The sequence below is a fragment of the Lissotriton helveticus genome, chromosome 9 (assembly GCF_964261635.1).
Source record: "Lissotriton helveticus chromosome 9, aLisHel1.1, whole genome shotgun sequence".
Taxonomy (NCBI): Eukaryota; Metazoa; Chordata; class Amphibia; order Caudata; family Salamandridae; genus Lissotriton; species Lissotriton helveticus.
Genome location: NC_136070.1, coordinates 1,043,266,709 through 1,043,293,113, shown reverse-complemented (window position 1 = coordinate 1,043,293,113; position 26,405 = coordinate 1,043,266,709). Strand labels below are relative to the sequence as shown.

Below are 26,405 nucleotides of genomic sequence, written 5' to 3'. Positions count from 1 at the left end.
CCCAAAAAAAAGCCTTGGTGGTGCATGGACATCTTTAAAAGCTAGCTGTATTTGCCTACAAATGTACATTTAGATGTGCACTCCCTATAGATTATGGTGCTACTCTGAGCCTTTGCTTGAAATAACTAAAATTTAAAAATATGAACGTGGTGCCTAGATCAAATGAAATAACTGAAATTAGAAAATATGTACATGGTGCCTAGATCAAAATGTGCATGAGCATAACTGATTGTTCTCGAATAATGGGGAAGGAATGCCTAGATGGCAGTCGGTTGCCATAATAGACAGATGTTTATTTTCCTATCCAACTGATGAAAATGCATTAATTCAAACGAGGAGGGATCAAATGAAATAGCATAAAGAGTAGCAGCAAACTAAATTATGTCATCAAAGAAATTTGACATGAAAGCAACTTATAATGAATTTGTCTGAGCTGTACATTTATTATTTCAAAATGTAGATAATAAGAATATTTAAAACAATGTTAGTACATATTTAATTATATTCGTACAAAAAAGTCGTTCTAAAATCTATAATGTCAACTAAAAAATCTTACACTGATACAACTCAATTCGCCAACACATTTTCACCCTCAAATTAGCCCACAAATAGTAACCCTTCTATTTAGCTCCATTGAAATTTACCCATAGACCTAGTTTATGTCATAACTCTATGTGAATATTCATCCTTTTTTGTAGGTGGTGGGGGGAATCATTCTTGTATTATAGATCTGTTTTGTGGTGCTGGCCATTTAGCTATCAAAGTCTGCAACCATGAATGGCACCTCTCACCAATACGCTAGAATTTGAAGATATTGCATTCATTAGTCTACATTTATGCAAGATGTGCCCTAATAGATTCATTATGGAGTTCAGTATGAATAAGGTTCAAACTCAAAATCGTCTTCCTCCTCCCTTCTTCTGGGTTCGCCTTCCTCGTGGTAATTGAACCGATCTTCTGGGCCCTCCTCATGCTCTTCTTCTGGCTGTGGAAATTGAGGAAATAGAGGTGCCTCTAACTTTGTGTCCTTGCCCTCACCCTTCTTCTGTTCACCATAGTAGATATTTTGTATGTTTGGAAAACACAGGAATGCAAGTGTGCTTAATGGAGCCTGGAGTCTGTTTTTCTCAATACGGAGGTAGGTCAAGCGATTGGGGTTCATCGGATCAATGAATGAGCACATCAGTGAAGTATTTAGAACTGTAAATGAAATAGGAAAAACAAAACAAATGATATTCAGGCTACTCAAAAAATAGTTATCCAAAGCAATGAATTAATATGGTGCATTAAAATATTAATACCACATCAATATCTAGGTCCTGATTACAAATTAGGTGTTATTACCCCTGATAAATAACGATACAACAAGATACATTATTTATCGGGTATCAAATGTAACCTACTTTCACTAGTTTCCCTTTAAAATCCTTCTATTTGTATTCTGGGATAGTTTTCTTGTTTTATCTTAGCTATTTTTTCTTCGATATTTCTGTTTCCTTTTCCATAATATTTTAAGTGCTGTTCTCAACTTTCTTGCCTTTCTTGTGGCTTCATGATGTTAGTCATTCTCCACATCTTTCCTTTTCCTTTTCCTTCATATTTCATATAGTACTTTTTGATATATTTTTCAGTTTTCTTGCTACCTATTTGTAGTTCATATTCTATTTTTCTTTCTTTGTTTGAGGGCTTTATTTTTACTTGACTAAGTGTCTTTTGTTGTTTTTGTTTTTGTCTCAATCTGCAATATGGCCTGACTTTGATTTTCTACTTTTACTATTTTCATATGTTTTAATTTTGTGAGCCCATTATTAATTTTGCTATTCTTCTTTTACTCTGCATCCTGATGCCTTTCATTCTTTTGCTTTTCCTTTCTTCTATTTTGCTCTTTTCTCTTGATTTTTTTGCCACTTTCTTTGATTTTGTTTACATTTTTACATATTCAATCACTTTTGTGCAACTCTTTTTTTCTTTTGCTATCTCTAAATATCTACTGTCTTAATTTTGCTTTTAGGTTTTTGCCTGTTTTTCCACCAGTTGTTCTGTTTCCGAGCTCCTTTAGCTCAACATATTGTTTCTAATTAAGACTTCTTATTTGACTGTTTCCTTTCATGTATATTCACTTTATTTTAAAATTCTCTTCTTGAGCAGATTTCATTCCTTTTTTCTATACTTTTTGTTCCTTTCAAAACATTTTGAAGCCCTGGTTATCGGAATACTGGACAAGTTTGCAAAAACGTTTAGTTTGTATTTTATTTTAAACAGTCCTTTTGCATTTTCTTCTGTTGTCGTCCTCAATGAGCAGATCTTTTTATCATTCTTGTTTATTTTTTAATGTTTTGCTCCTCCACAAATTACTTTAATCTGAGCTGAACATAGAGGGCCCCATTCATAAATACATTTGAAAATCTGCATTAATAGGTTTATTAATGGACATTGATGCTGATTTGGGAGATGTGGGTCTTCATGAAGAGCACCTTAGGAAAACGTAAACAGTCAAAGCTTTCCCGAAGCGTTTCTAGAAACGTTTTGTGAATTTCCATTTAGTCAGACGTGGCAGCAGCTCCACATGAGGGATTTTATGTAGAGTACATTTGTGCATGTATGCATACGATAGCCCGTAGTAACTTTATATTTCTCCAAGGGGAAATCCATTTCCTCATGGAAAAATCCCTTAAGTACATGCAGCACAAACATGGGGTGTTCCGAGCCAATCCCCACTCTGCTAAGCAACTTTCACCTGCATGACTACATGTAGAGCCATAAAGTGTGAATGGGCAATGAACAAGTTTGTCAATACCAACAAACTGTCAAAAATTGTGGGTGTTCCTAAGCTTTCTATGGCATGTAACACCCTTTCCTTGGAATAGGATATAGCCGTGTGGAATATTAAACCAGTGTGCTGTAATATTACACATGGATAAACTGATTTGCAAGTATACATTCACTATTTGTTTATTGTTTTCCTTGAAAATCCAGCCATTTGCACTTTGAGAATCGTGCCCAGAATAAGCATCCCCATTATATGAAAGATTATTGACACAAGTTTAGTGAATGTTACCTACTTTTATCTTCTAACATTTATCTAGTTTGGTATTTAACTATATGAAAAACAGGCTACTGTTCATATTTTGATCTTTGGTGGTTTTGAGTGTGACTCAATATTGTTTAGATACTTTTAAATTCTATCTTCTGTGTTATATTCTTTTTGAATGCACTTCGAATTATTCTATCCTCACGAGTCAAGAGTTACATATTTACAAATAACGTAATACTCACATTCAATGTCATTTTCCTGAAGGTACAAATGCTCAAGGGATCTGGGAATATAGAAGGCTTGCTTTAGTTTGTTGCTTGCAAGGTCAAGTTCCATTAGATTGGGAAGGTTAAACATGTTCCGAGGGACTTCCTTCAATTTATTGTTTGACATCCTGAAAGATGTAAGGTTAGGAAGTTTGGTAAAATAGTCCTCTGGAATCTGAGAGATTGAGTTATTTTCTAGTGAGAGGTACATGAGAGAGGCTGGTGGATTTTTTGGCATGGAATGTAATTTATTGTTGCACAGATTAAGTTGCATTAAGCTTTTCATTTTCGAGAGACCTTTTCCTTTAAATGCATCTTCGATATTGTTGTTGCAAAGATCTAGCATTGTCACATTTATTAAACTTTGCAGGTTGCTGGACTGTACTTTGTTGATCTTGTTGTAATTGACAAGAATCATTTCCAGGCTGCTAGGAAGAAGAGATGGAAATTCCTCTAGATTGTTGTGGTCAAGAACGAGGTTTGTTAGTTTTGTAAGCTTACTGAACACACCTTCCTCAATCATATTTGATTTTATTTTGTTGTGGCTAAGGTTAATTTCCTTTAGAGCTGTGGCGTTGATGAAGGAAGTTGCTGGTATTCCTTCAATTTCATTGAATTGCAGGTGCAGCTGTTGAACGTGTGCCGGGACTTTTGGGATGCTTTTCAGTTTGCGATTGTCGCAGTACATAGTTTGAGGAAGGGTTGGTGGGCAGAAACACTCTCTGGCACAATCTGGATTTGGTAAGTAGGGTACTGCATAGTCAAAATGTTGATTCACATGAAATGCTGGAGGGTATTCTTCATCTGGTTCATATTCATCTTCATAGTCATAGCGTGCATATTGACAAAAAACCTGAATTTCCAGCAGAAGTACTGCAATTGAAACCTGCACAATGAATCCCATTTTGTAGGTTTTCTTCTGTTTCCTGTAAAGCATACAAAAATACATTGAAATAAATACTAAAGAATCATTTTGTGTTATTTATTTCAACATTGTTATATCTAGCACCAGTAGAAATATCATGTTTTGATATTGTTTTTCGTTTACTGGAGAATTATCCATTGTTCAGACAACATTAACACAAAGGATTCCCAAAGATGAATGTGAAAGAGGTTGCAATAGGCAGTAGCCTACCAGTGTTTAATGTTTAACTGTGTGTGGGCTAGTTCCGCCTTTCCTTTGACATTATAACCTTCTAACCTTTGTGATTGATTGCATATCATATGACCATACACTCCCCTCTTGTTGTTCCTGTCAATATCAAGTTAGGACTTGAGAGAGAGACCACGCTTTTCTTGTGGTCCTACTAAAGACAGCAGTCAGCTGTCTGTCGCAGACAGCAATACATATAATTCTACATTAAGAGGCCTTTGGGTGAGTTCTTTGATTGAATGGCTTTCTTGTCCATTCAAATGAACTGCTCCTGATTTATTAGCTTTCTTTCCAATTTTGCATTTGTTCCCCCGCTGAAGTATTTCTGCATTACCATCACTTTTGATTGATGAGGTCTATGCTTCCACTATAGCTATTAACTATTTTTTCTTTTATGTGGAATTTAGAAATCTATGGAAGTGCAAGTCCTGCTTCTTCCTCTTGTAGCACAGGCTCTCACTCTTTTTCTTGGTCCCCCCCGAACAACACCCCTCTTCACTTCCATCTGATACCGACCACTGAAGTGTCTCGTTCTGCTCTCTCTTTCTTTCTCCCTCTCTCTCTTCCTCTGACCCCCCACCATCCTTTGCTTCTCTCGTCGCTCTTCTGCCTCTCCCCCTTCATCATGCAAAGAGTGTTTAAAAAAAGATGTGTACCAGGCAAGTGCTTTTCAGTAAATGTGTCCAACTGTAGAAGGAGGAATGGTGAAAATGCATGGGCCAAAAAGCGGTCAACATGACCAATGGAAAAAACGAGCATAGGACGCTTAAGTTGAGATGATGATAGGGATTTGCAGCACTAGTCAAAGCAGGCAAAAATCACAGGTATTCAAGAGTGTTTTTCTTATTAGGATCCCTTATAAGGTAAAGCTAGAAGGGAGATGGAAATAATATGCATTGGAAAAAACATAGATACAGTGAAATAGAAATGATCCAAGATAATAGAGGAAGGAAGGATGTAGTGCAAGACGTTGCAGTGCAAAAGGATGCTTCTGCCAATAAATTCCTAATTCAAACAGTGTGCACAAAGGTTTATTTCAATATTTACGTGGCAGACTAGTGTAATTGGGTAAATGTGATTTTAAAACTGCTTCAGACTTTAACATGTGCATATAGGCAATTTTTCATAGTAAAAGACATGCTGAAGGGGGATTGAGAATCATGTCCATTGTTCAAAACGTTTAGCATTTTTCTTGAGTAAAATTCGTACACGTAGCAATCTCAGATCAATGCCCACGCTGCAGTAACTCAATGACTTCTTGTTTGTTTGGGGAATTTATGGACTTCAAGCCACAGATTGTAGACAAAGTAGTGCGTCTTGTGTTGCCTCTTCTGATTAAATGGAAGGACCAATAGTGATGAAGTACTCTCTAACCCAAAACGTTCAAAATGAGGATATTAATATCATTTAGATCCTCTTTTATCTAAAAAGTATGTTACGTGAGAATCTCATGGGTGGGATTGAAAATTGGAACCTAGAAAGGCACCACAGCCTTTGGAAAATTTGAAGGTTGTTTGCAGAGTGACAGTAGGAAGGAGAAGGTAGGACAGGAGGACCTTCAAATGCAGAGTTTATGGAAGCGTTTGTTGAAGGGCCTATGTCATTGGCTGAGATTTAAAGATTGTGGTATATTACATTTGTCTCAGATGCAGTGGAAGTCATGGTTGCTGGCTTTTGTGACAATGAGAGTGGTTTGCAGAAAAAATGGTGAAGAAATTGATTTTTTTAAATTTTCCCGCTTTTGGTGTAATTCTTAATTAGGGAAAGGTATTGATGAACAGGTTGGTGTTGTTTCATGGGGATCTCACTGGTGTTGGACATTATGACTAAACAGACAGCTAAGGTCCTTTGGGCATTATGACTGCTGAGAGAATAGGTGCTGCTTTAGTGGTACTGAAATAATTGGTTTACATTGAAACATATAATGGTTGGAAAACATGGTAACTGAAGTGCTACCTCACATACAGTAGTCAAGACTGCAGGTGTTAGTTACGAAAATAAAGGGCTCCCTATTTTTGTGCACCCAAAGAACTTTTAAGTAAAGACAACAGTGGTCCTATGCAAGGAATGAGTACACACAAAGGATAAATATAGACACAATGGATACTATATTCTCAGTGGACTTGCCCAGCCGGGCAGAGGTCTAATATTAAATTTTCAACACGGTTTTTTGACAGATACCTTCAACAATTTTTGGAGGAGGGCACAAGCCTGTACCCAAATGTTTACAAATTGTCATGGTTAGCAGAGTGGATAGAGAGTAGAAAAGATTTTTAGGCAAGAAGCTGTTATATTTCTGTGCATATAGCAATAACAGAATTTCCATTCACACCATTACTTTGAATTATAATGATTCATACACAAGACACTGATGTTATTCACAATTTTTGAAAATCAGAACTGTTTTGGGAAAGATTCAATTAAAGGCCTAGGTAGAACGTTCTAGATTTTCGGTCATTTTATGTCACACTTTGCATAACATGTTACTATGCCCAACTGCATCATGAAAGCTTATTTAAAGCCAGCTTCAACCTAAAAAAGTCTCCAACCTCACTCCTTCGTTTTTCTTTCTTTGCGAGGTGCATTGTTCATGCTACTGACTTTATAAAGAAGCTGCAACTCACTTCTTCTCCCTGCCATCAGTTCTGGGAATTTACTCTGTTAGGAGGAGCGAAACACTTGTATCCTTATACTGAGTCTTTCCTACTTCTCAGCACTTATATTTTGAGAAATACTAACCGACTGCTTGCTTACACAATCTGATCCCTGCTATTTTCTCCCATGTTTGGTTTCTTATTTTGTCAGTGTAGTTGTTGTTGTCCATTGCCCAGTGAGCCAGATTACTTTGCTGTACAAGGTTTCTATGATGCAGTACAGTGTAATACAATGTGATTCAGATTGTTGTATAGTGTGAGTAGTCTAGGGATGTGCCTCTGAGTAGGATACCACCTGCCCACCTATGCACCTGTGGGATACTTGCTATTTTTTCTTTGTCCTTGCAAGTTCCCCTTTCTATGACAATTTCACTTTTGTTACATGAGCATCTAATCTTGAGGGATAACTCACATTCTAAAGTTGGTGCTTCTCACAGATATCTCATCCTGTAATGGTGAGAGGATAGTTGCCTTTGACTTCCCTTGGCGGCAATTATAGATTTTCAGAGTCCAGTTTGTTGAGGCAGATGCAATCTCATTCTTCTTAATCTTTGTGTGTTTTTAGATGCTCACGCTCATTATGTGCACAGGTTTTGAAACTGAAATCAATAACATTCAACAGGGTGTATACAGTCTGTTTACTCCCAGCCCCACTAGCAGCCACAGAGGTGAGCTTTCTCAGAGGCCATTAATGTCTTTGGAGACGTGAAACAGCCACATTGTTTCCACAGCCTTTTGAAATGGGATGGTCTGATGGCTTATATGGCGTTTGATGTCTCAGTCCCATGGCATCTGGGCCATATTGTTCCCAAATAGACATCTCTTCCAGCCACCCTCACCCAGACTACAAGGCCTCAGAGAAATAATAAAACCACTCCAAGATTCTGGCATCACCCCTTTAGCTGTTGCTTTGAATGCCACCATCGCTGAAGGGGCTAGCTACTGGAAATAAGAAATGGTTCTCTTTACTCATTACTGCAGTGGTGTAGCGTTTAAGGATTTAATAAAGGGATAGCTGCTTATTTGTAGAGAAGTCATTTAAGAGAACGAAATGACCTTTTAATGCAGTGATATTAATCAGACTGCTCTATAGGGCAGTCTGGCAGGTCAGTGAGTAGACTGTTATTTTAGCTCTGTGTGGGACTGTTTTATGGCTAGGTGGGCTTATTTTTCCTAATAATAGCCATGATATTGCCACAGACATTTCTTGCAGGGACCACTATTACATCCAGTCTCCCATACCTTGTAAAGCAACTATGCAGGGTGTTTTTGCAAGGGCAAAATGACTCCATATTCCTAATTTGGGCCACATTCTTAGCTAACTGATTCTCTAATTGGGGTCTCTTTTATTTGGATGAACTGGCCAATTTTCTTCTCAAGTCCAACCCTGGTTAGAATAACGAGCGAAGAACATTCAATGAAAGTCTTACTAACAAAGGAGTCCGCGCCACCTCCCCTTGTGCAGTGTATACACCCTGTACCAAGCCTGGGATGCCGCAGACTGTAATGGTCAGCCCTCCGCTTTTCAGACAGCATGCTCAGGCACCTAATGTTTATATGATCTGCACACTCGGGCTTGCATGCTTGAGCAATATGCCCTGGAGATAGATCTATGTAATGTTGTTTCTTTCTACAATTGTACTCCCTCAAATTGAGTGGTGTCCACAAAGCCTCCTCTCACTATATTAGTAAAGCCCTGCATGAAAATATTCAATTTGAATTAAAACTTTTGGTTGTTTTCTACCCTTACTTTCTTCCCACTGACCATCTACCTTCCTTTTGGTGCATGCCTCTTCTCCCTGAGTAAGTAGTACTCTCTGTCCCATACCGGCTTGCCTCTGTGAATCACTCACACCTCATAACATCCTAACAACACTTAATCACTGTTAACCTATGTATTCACTCCACGAAGCATTTGTATGAACCTTCACACCGCCCACTACTGATCACACCCAACTCCTATTAATCTACCACAAACAAACTGGAGTAAATCCACTGAATGGTATACCATGACAGCACCAGAGAAAGCCCACCAACCAACATTAACCAATTACCTCTGTACTAACCCATAACCCTAGATTCTGGAGTAGCGTGCTGCTCGCTTTAAAGCACTTCAACTCCTCGTTAGGAGTAGTAAGTGCTATATAAATGCAATTACAATTTAAATTGCAATGTGTTTGCCTGCATCTTGAACATCCTGTGCAATGAATACATACAATTGATTGTGGGTTTGGCTTTATGTTAGCCACCCTATCCTTACCGTTCTATTTACTGCTATTGTTTCAGGTTAAAAATTAGCAATCATGCTGGGTGGGACTTACTGGAGGCAACAGGAGGGCTTGTTGGCCTTGTTGGCCCCCAAGGACCCTCAGCATCCAAGGTGACTTCATACCCCAACCAGCAGCGCACCAGGAGGCTCGTTTGCAGAGTTCTGGAGAAAGGGGGCGTGGCCTATGAAGATCTCCCAGCAATCCCGCTGTGTGGGTCCTACTGGAGGTAACAGGAGGGCTTGTTTGCCCACAATAACCCTCTGTAGCTAAGGGGACTTAATCTCTCACCTGGCAGTGCACCAGGAGGTGTGTTTGCAGAGTGGTGGTGAAGGGAGCTTAGCCTCCGGTGACTTGCCGGAGGTTTTAAAAAAAAAAATGTTTTAAGGGAGGGGGCTGCATGGCCTCCCTTCCTGGGCCTTGTTAGGATCTGGGGACCGCATCCCTGGGGCCCGGCCTCTTCTTTTTATTTTGTTAACATTTTAAATACAGGGATGAGTGGTCTACCTTCCGGGCCATTTTCTGCCTGGGGGCCCCAACCCCTGGGGCCTGCCCCTTTATAAAAAAAATTAAAAGGGAGGGGGTGGCACAGCCCCCCCTCCAGGGCTGATTTTAACCCTGGGGACTCCATTCCCAGGGTCTGACCTCTATACTGAGTGTCCTGGTCCCACCCAAGCTACCCAGACACTTTGTTGGGGACTGCAGGGGAAGCCCCGGCATTACTATGTTAATTGCTCCAGAGAGGTGTCAGCCCCTTGGTCTGGGGAGGTCCATGTGGCCCCCTATTAATGAAAGTTAAAGCCCTTAGGAGGTGGTGGTCCCCGGGGCTGCGCAGTGGGACCAAGCGGACCCTGCATTAATCTTGAATAAAGCCCCAGGGATCTGGCAGTTCTGTGGGGATGCGGGGGGTCTGCACGGCCTCCACATTTTTTAAGTTTCAAGCCCCAGGGAGGTGATGGTTCCCAGAGCTACTGGGGTAGCCATATAGGCCTTCCCCTCATCAGTTTACTTGTTTGCCCCAGGGAGATGGCGGTCTCCTGGGTGTGGAAAACATGCCCTTAGGATTTGGCACACCAGAAGCTTAATGAAAAAGATATGTGGGAGCCCACGCATCTTTTTTTTATGTTGCCTCGTATTTGTGGATCTATTTTGCAGACCAGGATTCCTGGTTGAAGTGTTGGCAGCCAATCAAATTTTAGTAGAATCCACAAGTCTACTGCAAGGACTTGCGTCCCCAGATATTTATATTTCTTTTAAAGTTAAATATCTAAAGAATTACTATGAATTTACACCAGATCACAAAAAGCACGCTTTCTGAACTGTCATTGTGCTTTCTATCAAATATAGTGAGTGGGTGTGTCAGTAGCTATATGGGTGAGTGAGTGGCTGTGTAAGTGACTGTATGGGTGAGTGAGTGGGTGTTCGAATGGCTGTATAAGTAAGTGACTGGGTGCGTAAGTGGCTGTATGGCTGAGTGAGTGACTGTTTGAGTGAGTGGTTATGTGAGTTGGTTGTATTTAAGAGTGAGTATCTGTGTAAGTGACTATGGGTGAGTGAGCACATATGGGAGCGATTGTATAGATGTGTGAATGGGTATGTAAGTTCTTGTGTGGGTGTTTGAGTGAGTGTATGAGTGCCTGAGTGAGTGATTGTGTTGAGAGGCTGCATGGGTGTGTGAGTGGGTGTATGAGTGGCTGTATAGGTGAAAGGTCTGTGTGTGAGTAGCTGTATGAGCGAGTATATGACTGTGTGAATGGCTGTATGGGTGAGTGACTGGTTGTATGAGTGGATGTATGGGTGAGTGAATGGTTCATTTGAGGTGCCATCAGTGATGTCATCTGTAATGTCATTGACGATATAATGAGTGATGTAATATGTGAGGTCATAAGCATTGCATTGCAGGGGTGTAAATTATAGCTAGCTCAGGTAACAATAACTGCAGAATTTCAATGGTTTTGTACAAGTGAAATCTAAGCCTAATTATAACACCCCTGTAACCTTTGTTTTTTTCAGTGAAATTCTAAGGTTTTTAAAATTCTATTTCCTAACTAAAACATCCCTATAACCTTTGTTTTTTCAGTGTATTGCCACATTTTTTATTATCTATTTCCTAACTATATCGTCCCTGTAACCTTTGGTTTTTTAAGTGAATTTTTAAGTTTTTTTTAAATGTGATTACCTAACTATAATGTCCCTGTAACCCTTGGATTTTTAAGTGAATTTTTATAGTTTTTCAACTACTAAGCATGTTTGCAGAGAGGTGGAGAAAGGGGACAAGGCCTCCAACCAGCTCTCAGCAATCCAGCTGTGTACAACTTATTTGAGGTAACAGGAGGAATTCTTGGCCCCCAAGGACCCTCAGCAGCCAAGGGGATTTCATCTCCCATCCAGTAGTGCACCAGGAGGCGTGGTTGCAAAGTGGAGGAGAAAGTGGGGCCTCCTAAGAGCTCTCAGCAATCCTGTTTTGTGGGACTTACTGTAGACAACAGGAGGGGTAGTTGGCACCCAAGGACCCTCAGCATCTAAGGGGACTTCATCCCCCAAGCAGTAGTGCACCAGAAGGTGCGTTTGCATAGTGGTGGAGAAAGGGGGAGGGTCCTTGGATCACCTCTCAGCAATCCCACTGTGTGTGAGTTACTGGAGGTAACAGGAGGGGTTGTTGGCCCTCAAGGACCCTCACCAGCCAAGGGGACATCATCTCCACCATGTTGTGCACCAGGAGGCTCCTTGGCAGAGTGGTTGGGAAAGGGGGTGGGTCCTCTGGCAACTTCCCCTGAGGCCAGCCTTTTTTTTTATTTTAGCCCCGGGGACCCCATTCCCTGGGGCCAGGCCTTTTTGCAGTAGGGGAGGTGGACTGTATGGCCCCTCTCCCTAGGCTGATTTTGGGCAGGGGACCCTATTCCCCAGGTCCTGTCATTTTTAAAAAAACATTATGTAATAGGGGAGGGTGGGCCATGCGCCCCCCCCCCCTTGCAGCGATTTCAGCCCCAGGGACCTCATCCTCCGTGGCCTGGCCTATTTGTAATTGGGAAGGAGGCCCACTTCCGATGGCCAGTTTTGGCCCCAGGGCCACCAACCCCGGAGTCCTGCCATTTTTACAATTATATTTGTAGTAGGGCCACACGGTCCTCCTCCCTGGACTATTTTCCGCCTTGGGGACCCAATTCCCTGGGGCCTTGCCATTTAAAAATGGGGGAGGGGTGCTGCACGGCCCTCCCAGAGCCAATTGTGACCCTAGGAATCCCATGCCCTGGGCCCTGGTCATTAGTCCTGGGTGCCCCCAGGGTACCATCTTTGCGTTGGGGCCGTGGGAAAACCCTTAAGGCCCTCTTGGCTCCTGCCGGGTCCCTGCCTCCAGCAGAAGCTGAAATTGCTTTCAGACAAAGGGAGCTGCTAAACATGCAGCTCCCTGTGTCTGAAAGCAAATTGTCTGTTTCCCTGCTCGCTTGACAGAGAGCAGAGAAGCATACGAGTGCTAGCTTTCAGCAAGCAAGATCATTTTGACAACTATTGCTTGCTGGAAGCGGAGTGTTTGCTGTGGCTTGGTTAGAGCAGTTAAAGCTCCTGCCAAGCCACAGCAAACAGCTATGTCCCGGGAGTAGGCACCCTGGGACATAGCAAGAGCCAGACCTGGGAGGTGCTGCTCTCCAGGGCCATCTACGCCTTCATTTAGTAGTGCCTGTCCGGGGAGGTGACGTTCCCCGGAGCCGAGAACGGCCCTGGAGGGGGGCAGTGCACCCCCTCCCACTTTTAAAGTTACTCTGGCCCTGGGAGGTGGTGGTCATTCCCATTACATTTAATTTAGCTCTGGGGAGATGGTGGTCCCTGGGACAGATGGTCAGCGCAACCCCCCAATTAATTTTTAATTTGAGGCTCAAGGGAGGTGGTGGTCCCCAGAGTCTGGGGTAGCTGCGGCTACTGCATAGCCCCCACTGAAATGAGTTTTTAAAAAAACATTTTGGGACCTGGCAGGGTACCTCTGCCCCCCCCCCCCCCAAGAGGCCTAGGGGTCAGGGTATTCCTACCCTGCTCCTTTGTTTTTGTTTTTTAACGTTTTTTGTGGGACTCAGCTCAAGCTGTGTCCCAAGATGGCTGCCAACACTTCCTGGTTTGAAGTGCTGGCAGCCAATCATATTTGAGTGCGGGGACTGTGGGATCCTCAGAGGATCGGAGTCTCTATATACAAATTTGGATTTTCCTTAATATTTCCAAAACTACTGAACGAATTTACAACAATTTACAAAACAGTAATTTTCTAGACAAACAACTACCTTTCTGCCAAATTTGGTGTGATTCCGTTCAGCAGTTTAAGCTGTAGTCGTGTCTAAAATTCCTTTGGAAATTAACATGGGAAATGCACGGTTTTTGCCCCCCCCCTCCTTTTTTTTGACTCCTGCTTGACAGATCACGACAAAATACTCCATGCACAAGAAGAATCACCAAGGCAATTTTGGGGGGGAAATTTTGTGAAGATTGATCAAACGAACCCAAAAATATAGGCAAATAAAAAAACGTTTTTTCTCTGGAAGCTAGGTCCTATAAAACTACCTACTGGCTGCAGCCATTGGGCAATATATATATATAGAGGAGTAGGTGGCATGGCAGACCAGGGGAGGTCCATTATGTCATCAGTCTGTCTTCTGACTGGTTAATATAGAGCTTCTTCTAAATAGTGCTTCAATCTGCCAGGTTAGTACCATTGAAAAGAAGTCCACTAATTTAGCAGAGGCCAGCTGGGCTCCTGCAGATCCAGCAGTACTACACTTGACTTCTTTTACTGCAACATGGGCCTATAAGCAGTAGTCAGTCTAATGATACTGAATGGACAAGGTGGGCAAGGTGGGTACTAAAAAAAGGGGCAAAGTTATTCTAAGTTTTTTACAAGGCTGACTCAAAGGCAAGCAAAACAACCTGACTTAACCTATCTGTCTTACCGCTTGTATTAGAAGCATTCTCCCTTTGCCTAACCAGGAATTCCCTTTCTTTGTTTAAACCCTGTAAATATATTCTCCATTGTAAATAGTTGTGGATATCCAATGTGGACGCCTCTCTCTCACTATGTTTTCTGAGGTTTGAGGTCCTTTTGTTTGTACAAGCTCCTAGGGCCGTGTTTTAACATGTATGTTTAGATAACTGTTTTGTAAATTGTGTTATTGTCAAATTGTTTATCACTCAAACGGAGTTAGTAATCACCTGTTTGTATGTTTTTACCGACAGCCCTGAAGAAGTCCCAGTTTGGGACGAAACGCGTCGGCTGTACATTTTTGTTTGGAACACATTGAAAATAAAGATCAATAGAAGATTGACAACATCCTGTCATTTGCATAACTTTTTTATTTCATATTTATTCATAGCATTGCAATTTGCTCAATATTTTGTTGTGGTGCACCTTTGCAGTGGTTTAACTTGTATATAATTCCGTTAGGAATCAGCACAGTAACGATGGGTGCTAGTCAGTGTGCACACACTCCCCTCTAGTTAACTTGGGGCTAATTATCAATTGGGGGCAATAAATGGCAAGGTGCTGACATTAGGAAGGGTCCGTCGTTGAACTTTTGGTCACTTCTTTAATGGATGGCACAATGAGTGTTGCATGCCTACTAGTACAATTTACTTTACAGGTCTTGGATACCATGTAGTATCATATACTAGGGATGTATAATTAAATCAAATGTGTCAATTAGAAATATGGCAACTGCACAGTGTTTTAGGGAAGGAGCACATAACACTTTACCACTGATTAGCAGGGGAAAAAGTGCACAGAGACCTAATGCTAACTGCAATTGGTTCAGCAACAGAAGGCAAACATCAGGGGGAGACTCTGCAAAAAGGGACAGGTCCACCACCCACTCATTTTGTTGTAAGTGTTCCCTATTTCCCAGCCACACCCCTTTGTTCCTCACTCATCGATTACTAGAACCTTATATGTGTTGACATGTCCACCACCGTGGTGGAGATCTCGGCCCAGAAAAGACATTAGAGACAAACACAGAGGTATCTGCCACTAGGTTAATGAATAGCATTTTGCAGTATATGAGTAGTAATTCTGATGTACTACTTCATGTGCTGCAAAATGGAGTTAATGAATGAGAGTGGTTGTTAATGTATAGCTTACATTACAGCTAGGTATTCTGTGAAAACAAGAGTTAACTTGCATCTGGAGTTGGTATTGTACTCATATGTCATTAGAATTAAAAAATGTATGTCTTTTTAGGAAAAGCATGAGCTAATACAGCTAATACACCTTCAAAAGATGGAAAAAGGAGGTATTTTGCTGCTGCATGAAATAGGATTACTGTGATTGGTAGTTCAGTATATTCCTTTCAATATAAAGTTTGCTTTGTTTCATGAAGCTTGTAGCATTTATTTTTTTCCATCATTCTTCTCTGTGATGCTTAGAGGAAGCCTGGAGGCGGTACAATTGCAAAGGACCCCATATCTGCTTTACATGATGTTCCTTATCAATGTCTTCATATATTGGATCCCTCTTTCCATACACATGCACATAAGAGAGGCTATATGATAGAACGCAGGATGAATGGGGGTTCATTTACAGACTCCGTGACTAAAGGTTACTCATGAAATGGGTACCACTGCTTGCTAATGGTCGTCACACACAATGCACAAAATAGCAGAGACGGTGCACCTAGCATACCTTGTCATCACCCTGCACATCTAGACAGCAACTAACACATCTAAAAAGCGTCCAAGATATAAGATATAACACCCACCATATCTACATGGAAGCAGTACCTGTTTTACATATACACAAAGTGCAGCACACATCGTAGAACACTGAGTAGTTTTGCAACCTCCGAGTAGATCTGCACAGCATCGTACACATCTACACAGAAGTCACAATACATGATATAGCAAATAGTACATCTAAACGCACCACAAACATCTACACAGCACCAAGCACATGTGAAAAGTACATAGTAAAGCACTTTAATATGTAACTCAGCACCCTGATCATGGACATTTAACATAGTGCAAGCAAACAGTACTCAGCATAGACAGATACTGGAAACGCCAAGGTGGAAACGGTGCCATGAGTCATGTCAGGCAGCAGATGGAGCCTTGACATACATCACATGAGCCACATAAAGGCAGCTGGAAAAAGGCAGATACTTGAACACAACTTGATACTTACAGCAAAGGCCTGTTCCAGAAGAACAGGCAGACATCTGTAGCAGATGCAGATACTTGGAGCCAAACAGAGTCTTGGAGCACAGACATGTTTGTGCCCATAAATAGAACTAGACAGCACAAAGACATACAAGTTGAACACCGAGAAGGAGTGCAGACAGATACTTGCCCTGAAGAAACATCTGGAGCATAGAGTGACACATGAGTCAACACAGAAATCTAGAGAACAGAAATTTAGGATGGACTGGTACCTGAATCACAGATAGAGAGCACTGGCAGGAAACACTGGGGCATATAATACATAACACTTGAATTATGAAAGATACCTAGGAAAAATGAGAGACACTTGCAGCACAAACAAATGACCACATTGGCCATGGAAAAAAGGCAGGGCACTGGAAAGATAAAGACACTTCAGGAGCACCCATTGTTAGTCCTCTGTCCATTCATGACTCATGGATGGCTGCGGTGGATGTGTGCACATCTGCTGAGGACATCTTTGAATGGGTTTGTTGAATAATTTAAACCCATCACTGGGTACCAGGTGAACATGCACTTACATGAAAGTTCATTTGAAGGAGTTCATTTTGAAATGGTTAACAAAATATTTTAAGATGGGTGGCCACCGACAGCTAGGCGGATGCCAAAAAGTAAAGAATAAATTAAAGAAATTGGTAGAGAGGTGGGGGAAAGGAGATGCCATACAGAGAGGTGCAGAAGAGCACTAAAGGATCTTGGATAGGGCGTTACTTAAAAAAACTGAGCTGATGGAGAGGAGAGGTGGAAGTAATGGACAAGCTGGAGTAGAGTGAGAAGCAACGCAAAGTCCTCCATGGGTGAGGGAGAAGGAAGAGTGCAAGAAAAACACATGCACTTCTATTGAGCTCTTAAAATGAAAGAAAAAACTGTTAACTGAATGCCAGCAACGGAAGAATACAAATCAAATAATCAGAACATTGTGAGACCGAAATGCTCCTAGGGGGAACTAACACATGAATAGGAATGAATTCAAGAGGACACTACTGAAATAGACAACAAAGCCATCCAATCAGGAGCAAGCGGTGAGCCATAGCTCACTCTACATTTATTGGAAAGAATCAGTCTGGACAACAGGCAGCTGTATCTATTTGAAGCTGAGACTTAGAAAAGCATAGTGAACTATGCTTCACGTGATAAACTCATTCAAGAACGGTTCACTAACTGATATTGTACAGGTTCTTTATAAATATCACACTCACAGAAAATTACATTATGTCATGGTGTATGGTGCACTTTTGGACTGTTTATCCCTTTCAGTGTTCTGTCATTTATGGAGGGTGTATTATTAGATAGATTATAGGTTTTACTTTAGTACAGTCTCAAAGCTAGTGTCTCACTTTTATTTTCTTCTGCCCCACTGACACTCTACTTGTCTTGGTATCTTACTTTCCCTTTGACTTCCTGAATCTGTGTATCTCTATCTCAATATTTACCAAACCATGTTTAAATATGTTATGTATTGTATGTCTTCCTGTCCCAAGGTAACCATTTCTCTCTACCCTCGTGTAGGAACTTTTTGAGGAGTCCCAGGGCAGACAGAATTTACTGGACGCGGATTGTGACAAACAGAGCCTTTTACTATAGGAGTTTTCTAGCTTTAGCTTACTAGTGACCCTAAATCTAAGCCACAAGTACAAATAGCTAGCAATTCAGCCTTAAAGTAGTGAAGTCTAACTGTGTAAGGCTTACTCAGGGAGGTGGTGTGGGGTAAGAAACTAAGAACTCAACAAACCAACCAATTCAAGATAATAATTCAATCTTCAACCACTGTTTAGTCTTTCAAAAAGAAGAAGCACTCAACATAATGCAGAATAATACACATCATAAGATTGACAATCATACAGTGCTCTTCAAAAACATTCAACATTTATTGGGGACAGAGACTAGACTTTTCAGGGCGGGGCAATGCCTTTAAGATCCTCTTGTGCATAAGCTCCAAACAGTCAAAATAATTCTTCTCTGGGGAGTGAGGGGGGCACCAGGAACTCTACAAATATTTGATAAGGCCACCATAATGAGCTTGGTACTTCTGATTGCTCTCTGGCCTGGTCTGAGCTACACAACTCTCATCTTGTATTTACATTATCTGAGTAACTACAGCCTCCTCCAGGGTCAGGCATGCAGCTTGAATTTTGGGTAGCAAAGCTAAAACTGTTGATGCCTGGTAAGCTTCTGGCCCTTGTACCTTCTTGGGCAACATCAGTTTATTGCCAAGCAGGCACCCAGCACCTAGTATCTCTTGAACCCGTCTGTCGACCATGCTCATATTGCCGTTGACTTCTACCTCAGTTCTGCCAAGTGGGTACTCTATGTTGTTCTCACTGGCTACCGGTCTTGCTAATGGTACTAGGGAGTATCTCCTCAGATTTGAGGCAATGGTAGTAGGGAGTATCTCCTCAGGATTGAGGCTCTTCCTCTGATGCATACTCTGATGTGTGCCAATAACCCTTAGAGCTGAGCTCTTTCTCCCATTAGTACCCACCTCACTGACAACCACAATGGTGTTTGTGTGAATGTGCTTTAGGGCATCTGAATCACTCTCCCAGATGTTCACAGGGACTAGGTTGAGGACCACTTGGCGTCACTTTACCCATCCACGCTGATAGCATACTACCTATCAAGGTTGCAGCTGGGATGAGGTCCTTAACAAGACAAACCCTTGTGGCCCCTAAAACCGGTTACCACCTTGGGTGGGGACAGGGTTTTTTTCTCTTCCTTTTTCTCCACATTCTGACTAGGAAGCCAGTTTGATTTGGGGTACTGTCCTGGCTGGGACACCTAGGAACCATTCTGGATTTTCCTTTTTTGGTATGGAACAATTCCAGTAGCTCTTCTGCCATTTAGACATGGAACTATGCTGTTGAAGCCCTTTGTGCACTCTGGTTGCTTATTACTTTTCAGACAACACAGCAACTTCTCGTATTCGTTTTAAGTAAGTTCAGACAAGTTTACTCTACCTGAGTCACTTTGCTATCATCAGTTCATTTAGGGACTGATAGTGCTTTGCTTCCATACTTCTCATCCACTCATTCCAATCAGGCACTACTTCAGGGATTCAAATCCCAAAGGGAACTTCATCCATCTGCTTGATCTCACGAAACCTTTGCAAGTACAGGGCTAGCTTCAGCCCAAGCCGTCTAATCAGAACATCCTTCATACATACACTCATATGTTAGATTGCAATTCTCGTGTATCTTTCCAATTACCCCATTCTCTTAAAAAAAGAGGATAACTCATTAGAGCTACTCCCTTGAACTTATCTTCGAGACTTTGCACCTTTCATGGAAATTGTGGAAACAGCCGAGAACAACAGTGCCTGGGACCTACATGTGTAACAACTCCGTTGGTACCTTAGTGGTGGATTCCTTTGACTTGTAGGGAGAATCACTCTTCCCAGAACAAACCCTTATTTTTCTTCTGCTAACCTGACCTTCTATTTTTTCAGATGATCATCTCCGTGTTTAATATCCTTTCCCTCTCTTCCTCCTGCCTCACCTCTTATATCTTTCTCTCTTCCCAGACCTATTAATCCTTTCTATCACTTCATCTTTCCTCTTCTTCCATGTGGGCTAGCCTGAGATTCTCCCTAACCATGTCCTCCCACTGTTTCTTAACTTTCTGGGGTTCAAGCTCAAGTTTCAGTGTCTCAGCAAAAGCTATCCTACCTAACGGAATTATCTCCGTAACAATAGACATGGGTACCATAGATGGGTGGAGGATACCGTTTTGTGGGACTCTAGGGAAAATCTAGGGGGCATCACTGAGGACAATCTAGGTGTCCACAGCACTCTCTTCTGGCCCACCTCCTCTACGTTTTATGCAAACTTCTATACTGTAAAAGGCCCCTTTCTTTCTTTGGTCCATCATGAAATCATTAGTGATACCCTTATATTTTGGAGCCCTCCACAACCTATGCCAATACATCTCTTTCAACGCATTGAGGAACCAGCTTCTCAGAATTTCTTTTTTCCATTTGCAGACTGCCAATCTTATGTATGCTTGCGTAACCTGCACTTATTAACCGCCGTTAGCATATGTTGTTAATAAAATCTAGTGACCCTCACTGCTTGCCACAAACTGTTGGAACATTTTCAAGAGTGCAAGCGTAGACAGAATAAACTTGGTTTGAATTGTAAAATTCAGAGTCCTTTACAACTGGTATCCTGGGTCTTAACCTTGCTATTTAGTCCGAAACTAAGGACAAAGACCACCCCTTTATCACTAGACCCGCAGAGCAGTAAATTCAGGCATTTGAAGGCTCACATAATGAGGCAGTGTCGGGTCAGAACCACAGGATGAAACAAACCAACCAATACAGGTTAATATCTCAGTATCTAGCCAGTGCTTAGTCTTTGAAAAAGAAGTACTTTACCAAATCTCACACGAAGTAATACAGTACATTATTTAGCAGAACTGAGTGTTCTTCAAAAATGTTCAAAATTTACTGAGGATAAAACCTCAGCTGTTCCCGGTGGGGCAACCTCTGCAAGATACCCATGGTGCAAAAACCACAAAGAGTCTCAATAATTCTTCTCGGAAGGGGTGTTGGGAATTCTGTACATCTTTTGGGAATGATGTCCTGATGGGGCCAGCCCTTGACATTTCCCTCTACCTGTAGAAAAGTGCTTTTGTCCACCTGTTTGCCATTCTCCCGATTTGCACAGTATCTTGTTATCCATTTAAATGTCCAGAGCACAGGTAGCGTCTGCATTCTTTGGTTGTTAGTAGGACGGTACAGAAGACCAATGAAGCCCACACGGCGTGTCTTTGCCCTAGCACTAGTCTGTGGAGGTGGTGCAGGAAATTAGATAAGAGGAGTCAGCATCAGTTGAGGAGGCTACAGGGTGGTGGCTGTGCTTGCAGTGCAGCATATTTTGCAGCTTGGATTCTTCCTATGGCCCAATCACAAACTGACTACCCAAACAAACCAGGTGCTCTCCGGTGCTTATAGGAATGAGCAATCAAGTCTTGGGTTCTTTCTTCTTCTAGGGCTTTGATAGTTTTGGTACTTGGCTTCACAACAGAACTATGGCAGAATTGGTTTCCCCAATACACTCCCACTATTTGAGTACAGAGCTGAGTGGTGGCTCTTCATGATCTTTGGGCCTCCCCATTATACAACGGTGCAGGCCCTTCCCGGGAGCTGCAGCAGTTTTTGGCTCATTATGCTTTGGACCCTTGCCTGCCCCTCTCCTGCTTAGAAGGGTCTTCTTTGTGCAAGGACATCTCCAATGCCCCTCCTAAACAGCAGGAGAGTTCTCTCCCTTGAAATCAGCTCTAGTCATCCACACCAGGGAGTCTTGGTTGAAAGTCCCAGGTTGCTGGTCAGAATATGGTAAGGGGAGTTAGCAGTACATATCCCATCTCTGGAGCATAGAGTGTTTCTCTGTTGTCACTGGTATGGAGGTACATACACCCTAACCTCAGCAGATGCCAAGGGTGGGAACCAGAGGCTCGGGGCTAAGAGGCAAGCCAGCCTCCACTCTACTATGAATCCACAAAAGAAGACTGCCCCTAGATTGTGTTCTCATAAAAACCTTTTATGAGATGCCCCCATTGGCAACGCATCTCCCCTTACTCTGTAGATACCTTTAGGAACACAATCTAGGGGCAGTCTTCTTTTGTGGATTCTTACTGGTATGGAGGTGCCAGATTCTGGTAGAGAAATCTTGTCAAACTGGCTTGAAGTTGCTGTCTTTATTCCAAAGCTGTAGGCAGTAGTTGTGTATTCCAACAGTCAGTTCTGGCTCCTTAGCGTGTTCTTTTCAGACTAGTTGAGCTAAAATCTTTGTTGCAAAATGCTAGCTGAAAGGTGCATTGGCATTCGGAGTTTCCTGTCCAGAGAGACCCAAAGCAATGGCTCCAGGCCTGTATGCCGATGCACACATGATCCCTAGAATTAATGTGTCCTGTACACAAACCACTCCCAGCTCCCTGAGAGCATGTGGAAAGTGTGCCATCTCATCTTCACCAACAGATATAACTACCATTCTTCACCACAATAACTTCACAAACAGACTTAGAAAACTATAGTGCCCATAACACTGTCATTCAGAGTTTGGTGCCTTGAAATAAGAACAAGTATTGGCAAAGCCCATTGAGCTGGCTTTTTTTAAGTAAACGGATTTAGCAATACTTTTTGAAAAGCCTTCTTACTAAAAAGCAGGTCTATTGGATTCATTGTATTAATGCTTATTGTACGTTTCTAGCCACCATCTTTATTTTCATCCACCCTATCCAAATTATTGCACCAAATCTTTCCATAGCTAGGATATTGATACTGTGTCCAGTGTTGTAGCTGACAAATCTATGTACTGTAAGTCTCCTGACAACCCCAGCATCCTAGGCCGTGATTTCAAGTCACGCCGATCGGAATTCCTGTATGGTATTCTGCTCCACCTGGTCATGACTGGAACATCGAGCCTGATTTTACTAGCTGCTAATTTTGGCAGGTAAAATTGCATGCAGCTTTGGATCCAGAGGTAATTAAGGTTTGTGTCATAGTAGTTGAATAACTTTCACAGGATGACATCTCACTTTGCTACTTCATACTGACTGATTCATCGAGCTGCTCTCGGTTCATGCATGATTGGTTACAAACCCCAGTGCCCCACAGGGAATGTTTTCTCTTTCTATGCAAAGGTCTAGGGGCCCGATGTAGGTAAATGGCATTTACCGATTCGTAAATACCGAATTTTACCGATTCGGTATTTACAAATCGGTAAATGCTATGTAGGTTTTTTTTTCCGATTTTATTACCGAATCTGTAACATTCGGTAATTACCGAATCGGTATTTACCAATACGGTAATTGCCATTGATTCCTATGGGCTTTGAGGCCCATAGGAACCAATGTCAATTACCGAATCAGTAAATACCGATTCGGTAAAATTACCGAATTTACAAGGGGGACAGGGTGTCACTGTGACACCCTGTTGCACCCCTGATTCAGGCTTGTGTGCCAGGGCATGTATGTGTGCCACATGGCACAGGTGTACATGCACAGATGTGCATGTACACAGGAATTCGTTATTTACCATCAAATAGTATTTGATGGTAAATAACGAATTTCTAAGGCCCTGTGGCACTGTTTTCAGTGCCACCTACATTTCAAATTACCGATTCGGTAAATTTACAGAATCGGTAAATACCGATTCTGTAAATTTACCGAATCGGTAATCTTAGCCCCCTACATCTGAAAATCCAAATACCGGTCGGTAACGGCCGAAATCGGCCATTACCGACCGGTATTTGCCGTCCTACATCTGGCCCTAGATAAGGATAAAATAAATGGCAGATACCACGGATCTAAAATGAGCCATCCTCTAGCCCCTACTATTGTGATAGAAGGCTGCATATAACTGTTGTATAATTATGCTATGGTCGTGTTTTGTATAAATTGAAACATATTTTATGTCACAAATTGTCACCTTAAACATGCTCACATAGGACACCGTGCACCTTGTTTCGATTAACTTGATTATATAATTAACATAAGATTCAAATATCCTTGATTCTCTTGTTGTGTATAATTCTAATTCTCTCTTGAACATACTAATTACCCTTAAAAATACCTCCATTGTGCTAAACTACTATCATATATCAAACACATTGTCCACAGGAACCACTGTTACTTCCTCTTCTATTGCACTTTTTTCAAGCATAATTACTTCTGTTTTATAGAATACCATTTACATTAGTACTACTATATTAGGCTGCATTTAAAAGTCAGACAGTATGCACCTTTGCAATACCAAGGCTCTCATTCTGAGTGGCACTAAATACCAGTATGCACTAAAAAAGGAGTTTTCAGAAAAATCGATATTGCAGTTAGTGCAATAATACTGACTATGGGTTTACCACATGCGATATTATTGCAGGTGTTTCAGGAGACAAACTCTTCAGGTCAAACATAGAAAGATTTGTCCCTGGAAAATGGTCTGAAATTCAATAATCTTGTGTGAACATTAGAACACAAACACTGATTTCCATTGTTTTTCCCCTCTCCATATAAATGAATCATAATAACATGATAATTTAATTTTGCATCCCCCTTTCCATATAGATTAATCATAATAACATGATAGTTTTGCATCATGGAATTACCAATGCCCACCGTATCTGTAATACCTGGTTCTTAATTACTGCATTGGAATTACCGATGCAGGAAGGGACCCTCTGTCTTGTAACATATTTCATTTGTCCACCCTCCTGTCATTGTATTTATCTATAACATATTCAGTGTTGTGCCTCATTCATCATTTCTCAACTTTAGACGTGTTCACCTCAACATATCCTCTGTTTACCGCATTCAAGGTTGGGGCATCCGCTGTCTTTAAAAAAAACACATAAATAAATGAATAAATTGATAATAAATATTTCATGGCGTCAGCCTTCCTTTATTACCGAAGGCCAGTTGTCTGGGCAGTGGGGTGGATTTCTGTGTTTCGAAGCATACAGAGTTTTGATTTTCACGATCGCATTAAGACATGTAACCAAAATCTGTTCCTGCTGTAGAGTAAAGGCGTTTACGCTTCATAGGCAAAAAAAAAAAACCTAAAAAAAACCAAATCCCATTTAAAGAATGAATATATGTTAAAAAAAATCTAAAAAAAAAATATATCAGAACAAGCCATTTGGTGCTCGGCACTACAATTGTAACGAAAAAACTGCCCACTTTGACAAAGCACAGTAGAAAAGAAAACATGTTTTCGTATAACTTGTTAAAGCAAAAATTCAATAATCTCTAATTTCTAATAAGTGTACTCTAATTGTACATTAAACTACACTAACAACATTCCAAAGGTAAATGAACAGTGAATTAATCAGACCTGCTGATGTACTACACACTGCAAAGCACTGCCCTTTGGTCTTTATTATAAACATATTGTAATAGTTCACAATCCACAAATGCGATTGACAGAAGCATATTGTTCAAGTTATTGAAACTTCCTGCATGGCAGATAATTTACAGTTAACTGTAGCCATCAATGAGTTGGTGATTTCCTACCTGATGGATTTCTCCTCCGGCTGTCGAACGGCAGGCAGACAGATGTGTTAAATGAAATGCAGGTTTTCAAGAGCCATGGCTGAACCCTTCAGACATCTGGGTGCGTCTAGTCTTCGAGGCTGTGTTTGTCCTTTTGAGTCATTGCAGCATTGCCCTGAATCATAATTTGCTGCAAGAGAGTCTGAGGTTAGAGCAAAATTATGTGTTTTGTTATGATGCTAAACCTTCTGCAAACCAGTACGTTTTCCTTTTCGCATGCGCCCTGAACAAGCTATTTGGATGACTTTGTTTCTCTTATTTTTTTTTTGCTCCGGGTCTGGCAAGTTATTCTATTAACTTGGAAGGTTTACAATGAACTGTAGGGAAGTGGCTTTGTTTTTGTACTCACGCCAGATCTACTCAAACCATCATAAACCCTGACTTGCCCAAGTTGTGGATTGATCGTTTGTACAATTATCCTGACGACTGGTTCTTGTTTCACTCACAAGAGTTTTTGGATGGGTGCCCTTGTTCTTCTAGTAAATTGCCAGATATTTTTTATGAGTGAACTCTCGCATTCATTGAATTAAATATTTTATTTCCTGCTGCCACGAGTGCGATGTTTTATTTTTGGGAACTAGATTTGTGTACCATGTGGCATCTTGTGTTGGCTTCATCTCATGCCAGACAGTCTTTATTGATGAGATAGCAAGCTGTGATCCAGGGCACCAGGGTGTGATAGTGACAGTATTTATTTTAATAATGGTCACTATTTACATTTGTTATTGGGACATTGGGATAATTGCACAGTATACTGTGTTTCATAAATACACTCACATCTACTGCCTTATCTCT

General features: G+C 41.3%; 1 protein-coding gene across 1 annotated transcript; it reads right to left on the bottom strand.

The window, feature by feature from the left end:
- Window positions 1–413: 413 nt before the first annotated feature.
- On the bottom strand, window positions 414–25,954 carry OMD (osteomodulin). Its single transcript, XM_078661392.1, has 3 exons — window positions 25,572–25,954; window positions 3,277–4,226; window positions 414–1,200 (listed from the first exon to the last, which is right to left on the bottom strand). The coding sequence occupies exons 2-3, from the start codon at window positions 4,202–4,204 to the stop codon at window positions 872–874; spliced, it is 1,257 nt and encodes a 418-aa protein (XP_078517518.1). The 5' UTR covers window positions 4,205–4,226; window positions 25,572–25,954; the 3' UTR covers window positions 414–871.
- Window positions 25,955–26,405: the final 451 nt, after the last annotated feature.